The sequence below is a fragment of the Ranitomeya variabilis genome, chromosome 3, assembly GCF_051348905.1.
Source record: "Ranitomeya variabilis isolate aRanVar5 chromosome 3, aRanVar5.hap1, whole genome shotgun sequence".
Lineage (NCBI taxonomy): Eukaryota > Metazoa > Chordata > Amphibia > Anura > Dendrobatidae > Ranitomeya > Ranitomeya variabilis.
The window spans coordinates 733,067,284-733,084,214 of record NC_135234.1 but is presented as its reverse complement, the minus strand read 5'-3'; the positions used below and the strand labels follow the sequence as shown (position 1 = coordinate 733,084,214).

Below are 16,931 nucleotides of genomic sequence, written 5' to 3'. Positions count from 1 at the left end.
CTAATGGTAGGTGGGGGTCAGGGAATGTGCAGCGATGATCCCGTTATCCATATTTTCTTACTTTATATATCTGGCATTCTGCAAATCTGTGGGAGCCACACCCCGCACCTATTTTCCCCAACACATCTAATACCTCCCCAAACAAGAAATCCTCTAAACGCTTTGGAAGAATTGTCATATATGCCATTACGGCTCCTATAAATCACATAGTCCATGTGTAAGGTACACCTTGTGTGTTTTTTTTTGTAATATAAAGCTGGTTGCTCTGAAAAATGTTGATTTCAACCCAGAAGTCTTGGAACTATACACAATTCCTTTATTAAGTGATATTTTTTGCATCACATTCAAATGCACTGTAAATATTCAAAAGTAGCATCATAAAAGGTGTTAACAATCTAACAAAAAGCATCTGGTAGCAAAAGAACATAAGGTAGGCATCATAAAATGAACAAAAATACACTACGGAGGAGGCACGTCTTCCGCGTCCCTGCTGAGATAGGGCTTTGGCTTGGATGTCAGCGATTTTGGAAGCCATTTCTTACTGGAAGCACCATCTGTTCGAAGGGTGAAAACACAATATCTGGTTACTACCTTGGGATTGGTTGTACTCTTCGTCTAATTATACTTCTTATATCTCACAGTCTCCCAGGTTAGTGCTTGGGATCAGTACAAAGCTGCTGACAAGTGAGATCAGGAGACAGAATTTTGCGGCAGATGTTGCAGTTTGCCTCTTATCTATCAGACAGGTTTGGTTAATGGGTGAGTGTTAAAAAAGTATGTGTCTATGAACAGATTGGCCAATATATACAGAATATTTACTTTTATTGCTTGACATAATGCCTAATTTTCGAAATAACTCATAACTGGAGAATGCAATACTATATATACATATACTATATCAGCGATGCCACCAGACCGTGCAACAGTGCCAGAGGGAACATCATCAGAGGTGCACCAAGTAGTGCTAGAAATACAGATACCCTTAAAGGGAATTGTCGCAGCATTTTTTGACTAACTACTGAAACTATTGGGTCCTAGTATAACATTACAAAACAAAAGATACCTGTCTTGTAGTAATCAGATGTGCTATCAATGGTAAATCAAGCTTTGAAGCCACCCACAAAAAGCCTTGGGGCGTGTTGATGTACTCTGAGCACAGTGACATGCCCCCAATGTACTTCAGGTGTAATTTTCATGCTGTTGCGTTCACGTCTGTGCTCTTTCCCTCTGTTTTTGGTCCTGCTGCTAGACGGCATTCGCCTTTCTTACGGGCATCAGTGCAGCAGTAAGATTGATATTCCGGGACTTGTACCATTCGGGCAGGGTGATGGTCGGGGGTAATTAATTCCCTTCTGTGGTCATTGGGCAGGGAACACACTATTTTATCCTCTATTACTCTGGTTTACATGTGTTTTTATGCCACTGCTCTGCTTGTTGATTCCTGTTTGTGTCCTTGGTCCTTGTTACGAATATTCTTCTGTCTGACTATTCTGTTCATGTTCCTGACCTCCTTGTATTTATACTGCTTTCTGACCATCTCCTGCCAACCTGCTCCATTGGCTAGCAGTCACTTTGTGAACCCAAGCCAAGGGCACCTGTGTAAGTTATAGGTCCACATAAGTCCAGATCCCTCTGAAGGTGTTATAGAGTGAAGAGTAAAGCACCACCAGATCTGCTGACCTGTCTCAGAAAGCCCTATTAAGAGCTACCAAGCTCCAACACATAGAGCCCCTGTGACACTATACCAGGACCCAAAACTAAATGGATCGAATTCCAGCTTGTTGATCAAATGCTGGCCCTGACCCCATTGGTTTAGGACCTTACAGTGCAGATTTAGCATAGTGAAACTGCTCAAATATTCTGGTTCCTGGAGCCAGCATGTGTCACTCATTATATTTTTCATACAACATGACCCCCAGGTTTGGGCCTTTTTCCCACTTACTGATGCTCTTGAACTGTCCACAGTCAACTTGCTCTTTGAAACTTTTGGCCTCCTGTATGGTGACCTTAAACATCTAGCATTATCTGAAAGTAATTTAGCATCCCTACGCCAAAGGGAATATACTACTATGGAGTACTAAAACCACAAGAAATTGCAGTCAAAAGGACCCATAAAAGTATTAAAGTTTATTAAATAACCATTAAAACAGTACAAACACTAGATAAATGTCACAGGGGGAAATGAAATGTGTCCACCAAGGAACACCGACATACAATGCGGACTCAAGTGACCCACGCACCCCCGCCTCACAATAATAGCAATGCTGCTCTAACAATGTATCATACAATAGTAGAAAAAAGTATCAATAACAAACGCGGCATATAGCCACATAGAACATACCTAAAAGGTGCGGGAGCGGGGGGCCACGAATCGTTTTAATGGTTATTTAATAAACTTTAATACTTTTATGGGTCCTTTTGACTGCAATTTCTTGTGGTTTTTGTGCATCTATGTCTGCAGTTTGGCCCGATTTGTGGTCCATATCTACACGTGTAGTATACATTTATTACAGGATATGTGGGTATATATCCCTTAGGGGTAGTCCACGTGTAGTATGTTTGCTGTAATCCATTTTTTTGGGTACTATGGAGTACTGTAAGTTTTGGCATTGGGCCATAGACTCTCAATGGAATGACTGTGCCCTTCAGCATCACTTTCACACTGCACTTTCTGAAGAAATCAAGAACATGTTAGTACAGTTCCCTCCTCTGGATTCCTTTGACTCGTCCTTTTCAATCTGTCTTGATAGGTGGTGACATGAATGCAGACAGGAACACACCAATGAATCTGCACCTTCACCTAAGACTCATGTGAATATTACACTTACTGAGGAGTCCATGCAGATTGGAGTGATTACGACCAATCAGCAACAAGGGATAAAGCTACTAAAGCCAGATCAATATAACTATTGTGCTACTGTGCCATCTGGCCATCAGATGTGTGCCGACCCAAGAAAATGGCTTCCTGAGAAGCGCTAGTGTCGAGGAGGGTCCAGGGATGCCCAAATAGACGCACAGGTATTTCCCAATGATTCTGCAAATCTATTCCTCCCTGTTTATTTGTCGTATGTAGAAAAATCTGTGTGGCTTAAAGCCTTTATTGATTTCGGTTTTGCAGCTAATTATGTTGTTGCCGAAGTGGCTAAAGTGCTTGACTTACACTTGCTAAACTTATGTTTTTCTCTTAAATTCACTGCTACTTATCCTACACCTCTTACCCAGGGTTCGGTGCAGTATAGTCCTTGCATCCATTTAGTTTTTTAGTTTTTGAAAACCTGTGTAAGGCAGTGGTCTGGTGTGTACCTCAGTGTTACACAAACATAACCCGAATATTGACTGGCATTAGGGAGATATTTTTCACAGGAGACTTGAGTGTAACAAGAAATGTATTTCCTTACCTGTGAATTTGTCTGAAACTTTAGCCGGTGGTTTACCTGAAAAATTGCGAAATTTTGCTGAAGTTTTTTGGGTGTCTGATCCTGAAATATTACCTTCATACAGTGTTTATGACTGTTCTATGGATCTAGTACCCTACTACAGTCTCAATAAGGATCAAATATATAAACCCCAAATCATCAAATAATTTTTGACAGAAATCTAGCATAAATTGCATAACTTTTAGAGATTTTACAACAATTTCTCAACTTCAACAAAAAGAATAGAGCTGGGGCGGGACAGGGGCACGTTGGGAGGTGTGATATCCCAACTTGTGTAATTCATGATGCGTTATAGCAGTCCTTACACCGTAAATCTTACTCCAGTAAGATTTCTCAAGATGCTCCAGTTTAATGAAGAGGCATATACCACTTCCTGAATCGGGAGAATCTGACACCATCAGCTAGAAAATCGCTGATATTGCTGAATCCTGGCCGTTACCTCTCAAGTCTACAATGTCAAGTCATGAAAGATTATACAGCAGACAGTCTGCAAAAATGGTTCATCAAAACTTTCATTTCACCAATTAGTTTTTTTGCTGGTAAAAAGAAAAAAATTGTGGTCTATGCGTATGTGGACAATGTCATTTTCTGGCAGAAACAAGCAACCCTCCTGAAAAAGCGCTAGAAAATGCTACAAAATAATTAAAATAATGCACAGCAATGTTTAACCAATTTGTTGTGCATATGTTCTATCTTTTGTCACTTCTTTTAACAATTTCAGGCTTTGAAACCTAGGAAGCTGATATAAATTAAACATTATTCATTTTTAGTGGCTTCTGATTGGTTATTTGAAGATTAAATACTGTATTTTCTGGCGTATAAGACTACTTTTTAACCCCTGAAAATCTTCTTAAAAGTCGGGGGTCGTCTTATACGCCGGGTGCCGTCTTGTACGCCGAGTGCAGACTCCAATGTGTATATGGTGGGTGGGGGGAGTGGTCCCGATGACGAAGAGGGGGCGTCTCACAGGAAAGTGTGAGTGGAGTATTCCCCCTTACCTCATTGTAGCTGCAGCATGGGGTCTCTGTGCTGGGGAGAGGCGGCAGCTGCTGCTCCTCTTTGTGCCGCATAGGTGCTGTGCTGTGGGGCAGTGGCCGCCGCCGCTCCCCAGCACCCCACACTGCAGCTACAATGAGGTAATGGGGGATACTCCACTCACACTTTCCTGTGAGATGCCCCCTCTTCGTCATCAGGACCACTCCCCCCCCAAAAGGCACATTAGTCACCGGCCCTATAAGACGACATACGGCGTATAAGAAGACCCCCGACTTTTAAGAAGATTTTATATTTTAACTGGAAAAGTTGGGGGGTCGTCTTATACGCCCAGTCGTCTTATATGCCGGAAAATACGGGTAAATTAAAAAAAAGAAAACTGCAAAGGAGCAGCAAAAATGATGGGAAAATGCCAACAAAGATGCTTCAGAAAAGCTCTGCTGGAGTTTTCCTTGCCTTGCATAAATTGGCACATACCATTTCATAACTACCAGGAACTTAGTAAAATTTCTTTGCCATTGATCCCTCATCTCTGCTGTTGGGAGCCGGATAGTTGACCAAAATAATGTCGCTTTAACCCGATCCATATCAGGAAAGGGGATAAGTGGAAGACAGTACAGATAAGGGTCACTAAGAGTATCTTGTTCTGCCCTAACTAATGCCATAGTTGTATTTCAAAGTTTTGTTAATGACTGATTCCGAGATATAAGTGGTTTCTATGTGGTCGTCTATCTTGATGACATTTTGTTCTTTTCACCAGATTATGAGTCACACATCCAACATGTAAGTACATTCATGGCGAAAAATTTTGAGACTCAAACAAATTTAGTGTTTTTAGATGTTTTAGTCGTATGTTTCTCTGGTTACAGAAGTTTATAAGCATTTCTTATTTTTAAACTTTAATTTTACTTTTAAAAAAATGCAGGAAGTGCAGGGATTGGACTGCAGAGGACTGGGGTAATGAAAGATGAATCCCCTTTCAAACTGTTTGGAACATTTGGAAAAATGGTTGCAGAAATCATTGTAGGCCGGCAAAATAGATGCCTCAGAGATTGGAGCTGGAGCAGTGTTGTCACAGAGGACACAGTTTCGGACTCCACCAAGTCCGTGTGCCCACTTTTCACAAAAATTCTCATCTGCCGAGAAAAATTTTGCCATCAATTTTGCCAGTTTGCCATAAATAATCAGTATCAGGAGTCTACTAAGACCTCCCTGTTTGTCTGTAATGTTGGGTATCACCCACACTTTGTTTCTTTTTCAGCGTCTAACGGACTGCATATAACGTAATGTGAACCCAGCCTTATACAAGTTAAAGCTTATCTGGTCTGAGATCAGAGAAAACCTGAGAAGAGAACAGGACCTACAGACTTCTGTTAATAAAAGATGCACGGATGGGCCAAGTTTTAGAGTTGGGGATTAGAGATGAGCAAACTTGAAATGTTCGCCAATCTCAAATTCGGCACGAATGTAGCTCATACGGATTCGTATTTGGATTCCCGAGCATTTTTACTAAAAATCGTCAAAAGTCGGTCAAATTTCAGTGAATGACAGAGTTCACTAATGGGTCTTTCAGACATCAGTGTTTCCGGTAGCAGTATGGGCTGCAAAACATCCCACAAACATGCACACTGATGACACACAGATAAACATCCCTATGTCATCAGGGTGATAGGTACTGGTGCCTGGAAATCAGCGGCACTGTTCGTGCTGTTTCCCGGCTCCGGGTGCTGAAGTGAAGACAGCTCTCATCATGTGATCAGCACTAGCAGAAAACAATGTTAAGGGTATGTGCACACGTCCGGATTTCTTGCAGAAATTTCCTGAACAAAACCGGAAATTTTCTGCAAGAAATCCGCATTTTTTTGCGTTTTTTTCGCGTTTTTTTAGCATTCTGCAAGCGTAATTAGCTTGCAGAATGCTAAAGTTTTCCAAGCGATCTGTAGCATCGCTTGGAAAACTGACTGACAGGTTGGTCACACTTGTCAAACATAGCGTTTGACAAGTGTGACCATCTTTTTACTATAGAATGTTTAAAAATAATAATAAAAAAAAATAAAATGGTTAGACTCACCTGCAGGCGTCCGTTCCTATAGATGTCGGTGTGGTTCAGGACCTTCCATGACATCGCGGTCACCTGAGCGGTCACATGACCGGTCTCGACCAATCACAAGACCACGACGTCATCGCAGGTCCTTCACCGCACACCAGCTATAGAAATCGAAGCGGCAGCATGCAGCGGAGAGGCGGGAAGACATCGAAGGTGAGTATAGGACTATTTTTTATTTTAATTCTTTTTTTTGACCAATTATATGGTGCCCAGTCCGTGGAGGAGAGTCTCCTCTCCTCCACCCTGGGTACCAACCGCACATAATCTGCTTACTTCCCGCATGGTGTGCACAGCCCCGTGCGGGAAGTAAGCAGATCAATGCACTCCTAGGTGTGCGGAATCCCCTGCAATTCCGCATTTTAATGAACATGTTGCTTTTTTTTCCACAATGCGATTTTTTCGCGGAAAAAAAGGCTACATTTGCACGAAAAATGCGGAATACACTGAAAATGGGAGGCATATGTTAGCATTTTTTTCGCGTTTTTATCACGTTTTTATAGCGAAAAAACGCGAAAAATACTGAACGTGTGCACATGGCCTAAGAGTTGTGTTCAACTGATAACAGCGAGAGCAAGTGGCAGCCGATGGGAGTATTCATCAGCTGCTGGCAGCACTATAAATAAATAAATAATTAACCCCTTCACCCCGAAGCCTGTTTTCACCTAAGTGACAGGGCCAATTTTTACAATTCTGACCACTGTCACTTTATGAGGTCATAACTCTGAAACGCTTCAACGGATCCTAGTGATTCTGACAATGTTTTCTCGTGACATATTGTACCTTATGATAGTAGTAAAACTTCTTCGATATGACTTGCATTTATTTGTGAAAAAAAACAGAAATTTGTCGAAAATTATGAAAATTTAGCAATTTTCAAATTTTTCGTTTTTATGCCCTTAAATTAGAGAGTTATATCACATAATATAGTTAATAAACAACATTTCCCACATGTCTGCTTTACATCAGCACAATTTTGGAAACATTAATTTTTTTTGTTATAAGGGTTAAAAGTTGACCAGCAATATCTCATTTTTGCAACAAAATTTGCAAAACCATTTTTTTTACGGACCACCTCACACTTGAAGTGACTTTGAGGGGTCTATATGACAGAAAATACCCAAAAGTGACACCATTCTAAAAACTGCCCCCCTCAAGGTACTCAAAACCACATTAAAATTTTTTATTAACCCTTCAGGTGCTTCACAGGAATTTTTGGAATGTTTTTAAAAAATTGAACATTTAACTTTTTTTTCACAAAATTTTTACTTCAGATCCAATTTGTTTTATGTTACCAAGGGTAACAGGAGAAATTGGACCACAAAAGTCGTTGTACAATTTGTCCTGAGAACGCTGATACCCCACATGTTAGGGTAAACCAATGTTTGGGCACATGGCAGAGCTCGGAAGGGAAGGAGCGCCATTTGACTTTTCAATGCAAGATTTGCTGGAATTGAGATCGGAACCCATGTCGCGATTGGAGAGCCCCTGACGTGCCTAAACAGTAAAAATCCCCCTCAAGTGACCCCATTTTGGAAAGAAGACCCCCTAAGGAACTTATCTAGATGTGTGGTGAGCACTTTTAACCCCCAATTGTTTCACTAAAGTTTAGAATGTAGCGCCGTGAAAATTAAAAAATCATTTTTTCTTTCCACAAAATGATGTTTTAGCCCGCAATTTTTTTTTTCCAAGGGTAACAGGAGAAATGGGACCACAAAAATTATTGTCCAATTTGTCCGGGGTACGCTGATACCCCATACATGGGGGGAAACCACTGTTTGGGCGCACGGCAGAGCTCGGAAGGGAAGGAGCGCCATTTGAAATGCAGACTTAGATGGATTGGTCTGCAGGCGTCATGTTGCATTTGCAGAGTCCCTGATGTACCTAAACAGTAGAAACCCCCCACAAGTGACCGCATATTGGAAACTAGACCCCCCAAGGAACTTATCTAGATGTGTTGTGAGAACTTTGAACCAACAAGTGTTTCACTACAGTTTATAACGCAGAGCCGTGAAAATAAAAAATATATATTTTTCCACGAAAATGATATTTTAGCCCCCACATTTTTATTTTCCCAAGGGTAACAGGAGAAATTGGACCACAAAAGTTGTTGTCCAATTTGTGCTGAGTACGCTGATACCCCGTATATGGGGGGAACCACTGTTTGGGCGCACGGCAGAGCTCGGAAGGGAAGGAGCACTGTTTTACTTGTTCAAAGCAGAATTGGCTGGAATTGAGATCGGACGCCATGTCACGTTTGGAGAGCCCCTGATTGCCTAAACAGTGGAAACCCCCCAATTCTATCTGAAACCCTAACCCCAACCCTAACTCCAGCCCTAACCCTAGCCCTAACCCCAACCCTAGCCCTAACCCCAACCCTAACCCCAACCCTAACCCTAGCCCTAACCCCAACCCTAACCCTAGCCCTAACCCTAGCCCTAACCCTAACCCTAATGGGAAAATGGAAATAAATACATTTTTTTAAATTTTATTATTTTTCCCTAACTAAGGGGGTGATGAAGGGGGGTTTGATTTACTTTTATAGCGTTTTTTTTGCGGATTTTTATGATTGGCAGCCGTCACAAACTAAAAGATGCTTTTTATTGGAAAAAATAGTTTTTGCATCACCACATTTTGAGAGCTATAATTTATCCATATTTTTGCCCACAGAGTCATGTGAGATCTTGTTTTTTGTGGGACGAGTTGACGTTTTTATTGGTACCATTTTCGGGCACATGACATTTTTTGATCGCTTTTATTCCGATTTTTGGGAGGCGGAATGAACAAAAACCAGCAATTTCTGAAATTCTTTTAGGGGGGGCGTTTATAGCGTTCCATGTGTGGTAAAATTGATAAAGCAGCTTTATTCTTCAGGTCAGTACGATTACAGCGATACCTCATTTATATAATTTTTTTATGTTTTGGTGCTTTTACACAATAAAACTATTTTATATAAAAAAAATAATTGTTTTTGCATCGCTTTATTCTGAAAGCTATAACTTTTTTATTTTTCTGCTGATGATGCTGTATGGCAGCTTTTTTTTTTGCGGGACAAGATGACGTTTTCAGTGGTACCATGGTTATTTATATCCGTCTTTTTGATCGCGTGTTATTCCACTTTTTGTTCGCCTGTATGATAATAAAGCGTTGTTTTTTGCCTTGTTATTTATTTATTTTTTTTGCGGTGTTCACTGAAGGGGTTAACTAGTGGGATAGTTTTATAGAGCGGGTCGTTATGGACGCGGCGATACCAAATATGTGTACTTTTATTGTTTTTTTTAATTTACATAAATAAATGGATTTACTGGGAAATGGTTTTTTTTTCCTTTATTTGGGGATTATTATTTTTTTTTTTATACATTCTATTTTTTATTTTTTTTACTTTCTACTATTGTCCCAGGGTGGGACATCACTGTATTAGATCAGATCGTTGATCTGACAGTGTGCTTAGCACTCTGTCAGATCAACGATCTGACAGGCAAGTTTAGGTGGCTTTCCGGCGCCTGCTCTCAGCAGCTCTCAGCAGGCGCCGGCTAGCCAGGTCATTTCATGACCCGGAAGGAGTCCCGCGGCCATCTTGGATCCGGGGACTCCTTCTCGATCACCGGAGCAACGCAATCTCATCGCGTTGCTCCGGTGGGAGAGCGCAGGGAGCCCCCGTCCCTGCGCGATCCCCCTCTATGCCGCTGTCACTACTGACAGCGGCATCAGAGGGGTTAAATGCCCGCAATCGGCGCTAGCGCCGATCGTGGGCATTGCTGCAGGGTGTCAGCTGTCATATACAGCTGACACCCGCACCCGATCACCGCGGCGCTCAGCGTAAGACCACGGTGATCGGTGCGCCGTTCTAGTACTGCTGCTGGCACAAATGCAGTGCCGGCAGCGCAGTACTAGTACGGCACATATTGCGAAGGGGTTAAAAAATGACAAGGGGTTCTCCTGTATTTTTGATAACCAGCCAGGCAAAACTAACAGCTGCAAACCCCATCTGTCAGCTTCAGCAAGGCTGGTCATCAAGAAAAGAGGGGCCCCACGTCATATTTTTTAATTATTTAAGTAAATATTTTTAAAATATGGTGTGGGGTCCCCCCATTTTTGACGACCAGCCAAGCTAATGGAGACAGCTGGGGGCTGGTGTTCCCAGGCATGTAAGAGGCCATGAATATTGGCCCCCCCAACCTAAAAATAGCAGCCCACAGCTGCCCCAGAAAAGGCGCATCTATTAGATACACCAATTCTGGCATTTTGCCCAGCTCTTCCCACTTGCCCTGTGGTGGTGACAAGTGAGGTTCATATTTGATGGGTTGATGTCACCTTTATATTGCCCGGTGACATCAAGCCCACGGGTTACTAATGGAGAGGAATCTAGAAAACATTCCCATTACTAACCTTATAGTCATATTGTATAAAAACACACACAGAATAATGTCCTTTAATCAAAATAATGACAGAGATTCCTTTAATCAATCTTAATTAAACCATACACACATCATTGCCCATTCTAGTGAAGCCAATGTCCCCTGTAAGAGAATTAAAATAATACACAACCATATTCCCCACCTGTGCGCTGAGAAGATAACAATCCATTTGTCCCGTGATGGTCTAGCTCTACTACATCTAGATGGCAGGCTGCATTGTTGCATGATGCAACTATACAGCCTGCATCCAGCAGAGACACTAATCAGCGTGTGCTACCACTGCTTAGTGTCATGCATCTCTGACAGCAGGCCATCCCTGAACATCATCCCGGGGGTCTGCGGTATGTGCTGTGTGCCGGTTGCTGCAGTGTGACTACTCTGTGATCACAGTAGCAGTTTACCAATCCCTGTTCTAGCTCCCCCCATCTGCCTCCAGTATCCCCACTCCCAAATATATTTTTGGTGTACTTTTTTTATTTTGCACAGCGTCATGTGCTGAGTATTCGTGGTCATCCCGTGGCCGCAGCGCTCTGCTCAGTGTCGCTGCTGATCAGACACTGTGCTTTTCTTTTTTTAGCTAGCTAGAGTAGTGTAAATGAAGTCCAATTTTTTTTTTACAAAAAAAATAGTGGTCAGTACAGTGTAGCTTTACAGGTAGAGAGGTAGCATATTAATGTAGATTAGTGGATATCACAATGTTAATGATGTCCGATTTTCTTCTAGAAAAAAAAAATTAGTTAGTACAGAGTAGCTTCATAGATGGGGAGGTACCAGGTACCGAATCAGAGTAGAGGACATCACAGTGTTAATGACGCCCGATTTTCTACTGATTTTTCTTTTCATTTTTTTCTTATCTTTAAGTGTTTCTGGTAAATGTTTCCTTTTTCGCTCTAATTTTATAATAAATAGTATCCTTTACACAAGCCCCACACCATACAAGTGTAAAAGCACCACTTACACACACATCCCCAGTGTTTTGAAGAATAAGATAAAAATGGACCATTCTTCAAAAAGACGCTATTCACCAGAGGAGGCATACGCTTTCCTTGCCTCAGACATGGATTAAGGCAGAGAAGAAGATCCCACATTCCTCTATTCCTCCTCATCTAGTGAGGAAGGACCCCCAGGAAGACGCTCTAGGACCCAGGCAACCCCCACAGCAATCGATCCCATGTGGACTTCACCCCCCAAAAAATTTCTCAGCCTATTATTCCGGATTTCATCGGCAGCTCAGGAATCCAATTTAATGTTACAGGCCACACCGAAATTGACTTTTTCAAATTCTTTTTCATGGAGAAAAATACAAATATTATGGTAGCCCAGACAAATTTGTATGCCCATCAATTTTTCACCCAAAATCCCAAATCATCATATGCCAGATGGACCCCTGTAAATACAGCAGAGATGATGACATTTTGGGGCATTGTGCGGTGTATGTGAGTCGCCCGCCTGGGCTTGTGGGGTACTAGGTACCGGCAGGGCCGGCGTCAGCACCCGGCATACCCGGGCAAGTGCCGGGGCCCTGGCGAGACAGGGGGGCCCATTTAAGGTAGTAACACTACAGTACAGACACGGACGGTACTACACTGATGCGCTCCTGGGGGGCCCCCGCAGCCGGACTACATCCGGCTGTGCTGTATGTGTATTTACAAGATCAGCTCCGTGATCTCTGTCTCCCAGCCAGGACTCGGAGGGGGAGCTGTTGTGAACTATACTTTTTGGCTCCCTCTTGTGGTCACTAGCGGTATGGCACTTGGATATTCTTTCCCCAGGTTTGTAGTCACCTGGTTCGTTAGACCCTGGGTGTTCCTATTTAAACTTCCTGGATTCTTAGTCCAGTGCCTGGCATCAATGTAATCAGTCCTTGTCTGGTTGCTCCTGTCTACTGGTCCTGATTTTTGCAAGATAAGCTAAGTCCTGCTTTCTTATTTTTGTTCATTTGTATTGTTCAGTTTTTTGTCCAGCTTGTTCATAATGTGATTCCTGTTTTTGCTGGAAGCTCTTAGGGGGCTGATATTCTCCCCCCACACCGTTAGTCGGTGCGGGGGTTCTTGGATATTCAGCGTGGATATTTTTGTAGGGTTTTTCGCTGACCGCATAAGTCCGCTTTCTATATTTCTGCTATTATATAGTGGGCCTCTCTTTGCTGAATCTAGTTCATACTTATGTTTGTCCTTTCTTCTTACCTCACCGTTATTATTTGTTGGGGGCCTGTATCTACTTTGGGGTACCTTTCTCTTGAGGCAAGTGAGGTCTGATTTTCTCTGAAAGGGTTAGTTAGTTCTCCGGCTGGCGCGAGACGTCTAGAACCAACGTAGGTATGTTCCACGGCTGCTATTAGTTGTGGGCTAGGATCAGGTATGCGGTCAGCTCAGTTACCACCTCCCTATGAGCTGGTTTTTTATGTTTGCAGACTTTGCTGAAAACCCTGAGATCCTCTACCATTGGGATCATAACAGAATGCCAGGCCGAGTGAATAGTTAATGCATTGCAGAAGTGGGATTAAAAGAAAAGAAGTTCTGAGTTTTGTTTTTTTTCTTCCTCCCCTTTACCTCTGAGTGGCTTGAAGCTCTGCTGCAGACATGAATGTTCAGACTCTGATTACTAGTGTGGATCAGCTTGCGGCACGTGTGCAGGGCATTCAGGATTTTGTTATTAGCAGTCCTATGTCAGAGCCGAAGATACCTATTCCTGAGCTGTTCTCTGGAGATCGATTTAAATTTAGGAATTTTAGGAATAATTGTAAATTGTTTCTATCTTTGAGACCTCGTTCGTCTGGAGACTCAGCTCAGCAAGTTAAAATTGTTATCTCCTTCTTGCGGGGCGACCCTCAGGATTGGGCTTTCTCAGTGGCGCCAGGAGATCCGGCATTGGCAAATATTGATGCGTTTTTTCTGGCGCTCGGATTGCTTTATGAGGAGCCCAATCTTGAAATTCAGGCAGAGAAGGCTTTGCTGGCTATCTCTCAGGGCCAGGATGAAGCTGAAGTGTATTGCCAAAAATTTCGGAAATGGTCCGTGCTTACTCAGTGGAATGAGTGTGCTCTGGCCGCAAATTTCAGAAATGGCCTTTCTGAAACCATTAAGAATGTGATGGTGGGCTTCCCCATTCCTACAAGTCTGAATGATTCTATGACGCTGGCCATTCAAATTGATCGGCGTTTGCGGGAGCGCAAATCCGCTAATCCTCTGGCGGTGTTGTCTGAACAGACACCTGACTTAATGCAATGTAATAGAATTCAGACTAGAACTGAACGGCAAAATCATAGACGTCAGAATGGGTTGTGTTTTTACTGTGGTGATTCTACACATGTTATATCAGCATGCTCTAAACGCCTAACAAAGTTTGTTAGTCCTGTCGCCATTGGTAACTTGCAGCCTAAATTTATTTTGTCTGTGACTTTAATTTGCTCATTGTCTTCCTACCCTGTTATGGCGTTTATGGATTCAGGTGCTGCCCTGAGTCTTATGGACTTGTCGTTTGCCAAGCGCTGTGGTTTTGTCCTGGAGCCTTTAGAAAATCCTATTCCTCTTAGAGGGATTGATGCTACGCCATTGGCGGAGAATAAACCGCAGTATTGGACACAAGTGACCATGTGCATGACTCCTGAACATCGGGAGGTGATTCGTTTTCTTGTTCTGCATAAAATGCATGATTTGGTCGTTTTGGGTCTGCCATGGTTACAGGCCCATAATCCAGTTTTGGATTGGAGGGCTATGTCTGTGTCAAGTTGGGGTTGTCAGGGTATTCATTGCGATTCTCCGTCAGTGTCTATTGCTTCCTCCACTCCTTCAGAAGTTCCTGAGTATTTGTTGGACTATCAGGATGTATTCAGTGAGTCCAGGTCCAGTGCTCTTCCTCCTCATAGGGACTGTGACTGCGCTATAGATTTGATTCCTGGTAGTAAGTTTCCTAAGGGACGATTATTTAATCTGTCGGTACCTGAGCATGCCGCGATGCGTTCTTATATAAAGGAGTCTTTGGAGAAAGGACATATTCGTCCATCCTCTTCCCCTCTTGGTGCGGGATTCTTTTTTGTGGCCAAGAAAGACGGATCTTTGAGACCTTGTATAGACTATCGGCTTCTGAATAAAATCACGGTTAAATTTCAATATTCTTTGCCACTATTGTCGGACTTGTTTGCCCGGATTAAGGGTGCCAAGTGGTTCACCAAGATAGATCTTCGTGGTGCGTACAACCTTGTGCGCATTAAGCAGGGAGATGAATGGAAAACTGCATTTAATATGCCCGAAGGTCATTTTGAGTACTTGGTGATGCCTTTTGGGCTCTCTAATGCTCCTTCAGTGTTTCAGTCCTTTATGCATGACATCTTCCGGAAGTATCTAGATAAATTTGTGATTGTTTATCTGGATGACATTTTGTTTTTTTCTGATGATTGGGATTCTCATGTAAAGCAGGTCAGGATGTGTTATGACCCCAATGGCGAGGGTCTCAGAGGAACGTGGAAATCTGCAGAATACAAAAATCCAGCTCATAGGGCAGTGGTAACTGGGTTGACCATATATCTACTCCTAACGCCAACACTAGAAGTAGCCGGGGATCATTCCTACGTTGATTCTAGATGACACGCGCCAGCCGGAGAATCTAGCTACCCCTAGTAGAGGAAAACAAAGACCTTTCTTGCCTCCAGAGAAGGGGACCCCAAAGCTGGATAGAAGCCCCCCACAAATAATGACGGTGAGGTAAGAGGAAATGACAAACACAGAAATGAACCAGGTTTAGCACAGAGAGGCCCGCTTACTGATAGCAGAATAAAGAAAGGTAACTTATATGGTCAACAAAAACCCTATTAAAATCCACACTGGAAATTCAAGAACCCCCGAACCGTCTAACGGTCCGGGGGGAGAACACCAGCCCCCCTAGAGCTTCCAGCAAAGGTCAGGATATAGATTTGGAACAAGCTGGACAAAAATACAAAACCAAAACAAATAGCAAAAAGCAAAAGGCAGACTTAGCTGATATAACTGGAACCAGGATCAGTAGACAAGAGCACAGCAGACTAGCTCTGATAACTACGTTGCCAGGCATTGAACTGAAGGTCCAGGGAGCTTATATAGCAACACCCCTAAGTAACGACCCAGGTGCGGATAAAAGGAATGACAGAAAAACCAGAGTCAAAAAACTAGTAACCACTAGAGGGAGCAAAAAGCAAATTCACAACAGTACCCCCCCCTTAGTGAGGGGTCACCGAACCCTCACCACGACCACCAGGGCGATCAGGATGAGCGGCATGAAAGGCACGAACTAAATCGGCCGCATGAACATCAGAGGCGACCACCCAGGAATTATCCTCCTGACCATAGCCCTTCCACTTGACCAGGTACTGAAGCCTCCGCCTGGAGAGGCGAGAATCCAAGATCTTCTCCACCACGTACTCCAACTCGCCCTCAACCAACACCGGAGCAGGAGGCTCAGCAGAAGGAACTACAGGCACAATGTACCGCCGCAACAAGGACCTATGAAATACATTGTGAATAGCAAACGACACAGGAAGATCCAGACGAAAAGATACAGGATTAAGGATTTCCAATATCTTGTAAGGCCCAATAAAACGAGGTTTAAATTTGGGAGAGGAGACCTTCATAGGAACAAAGCGGGAAGAAAGCCATACCAAATCCCCAACGCGTAGTCGGGGACCCACACCGCGGCGGCGGTTGGCAAAGCGCTGAGCCTTCTCCTGTGACAACTTCAAGTTGTCCACCACATGATTCCAGATCTGCTGCAACCTATCCACCACAGAATCCACCCCAGGACAGTCAGAAGGCTCCACATGACCCGAAGAAAAGCGAGGATGGAAACCAGAGTTGCAGAAAAAAGGCGAAACCAAGGTGGCGGAACTAGCCCGATTATTAAGGGCAAACTCAGCCAACGGCAAGAATGTCACCCAATCGTCCTGATCAGCAGAGACAAAACACCTCAAATAAGCCTCCAAAGTCTGATTGGTTCGCTCCGTCTGTC

The 16,931-nt window shown here is 43.1% G+C and overlaps 1 protein-coding gene across 2 annotated transcripts in view; it reads right to left on the bottom strand.

The window, feature by feature from the left end:
- Nucleotides 1-293: 293 nt before the first annotated feature.
- The window catches only part of C3H11orf97 (chromosome 3 C11orf97 homolog), a 151,798-nt gene continuing 135,160 nt past the window's right edge, over nucleotides 294-16,931 (bottom strand). The window contains exons 6-7 of one of the 2 annotated variants that reach the window (XM_077299837.1): nucleotides 3,399-3,434; nucleotides 294-554 (exon numbers count right to left, since the gene is read on the bottom strand). In XM_077299837.1, the coding sequence (XP_077155952.1) occupies nucleotides 460-554; nucleotides 3,399-3,434 (131 nt within the window). In that variant the 3' untranslated portion in view covers nucleotides 294-459. The remainder of the gene's footprint in view (nucleotides 555-3,398; nucleotides 3,435-16,931) is intronic. The other variant, XM_077299838.1, reaches the window with a different exon arrangement.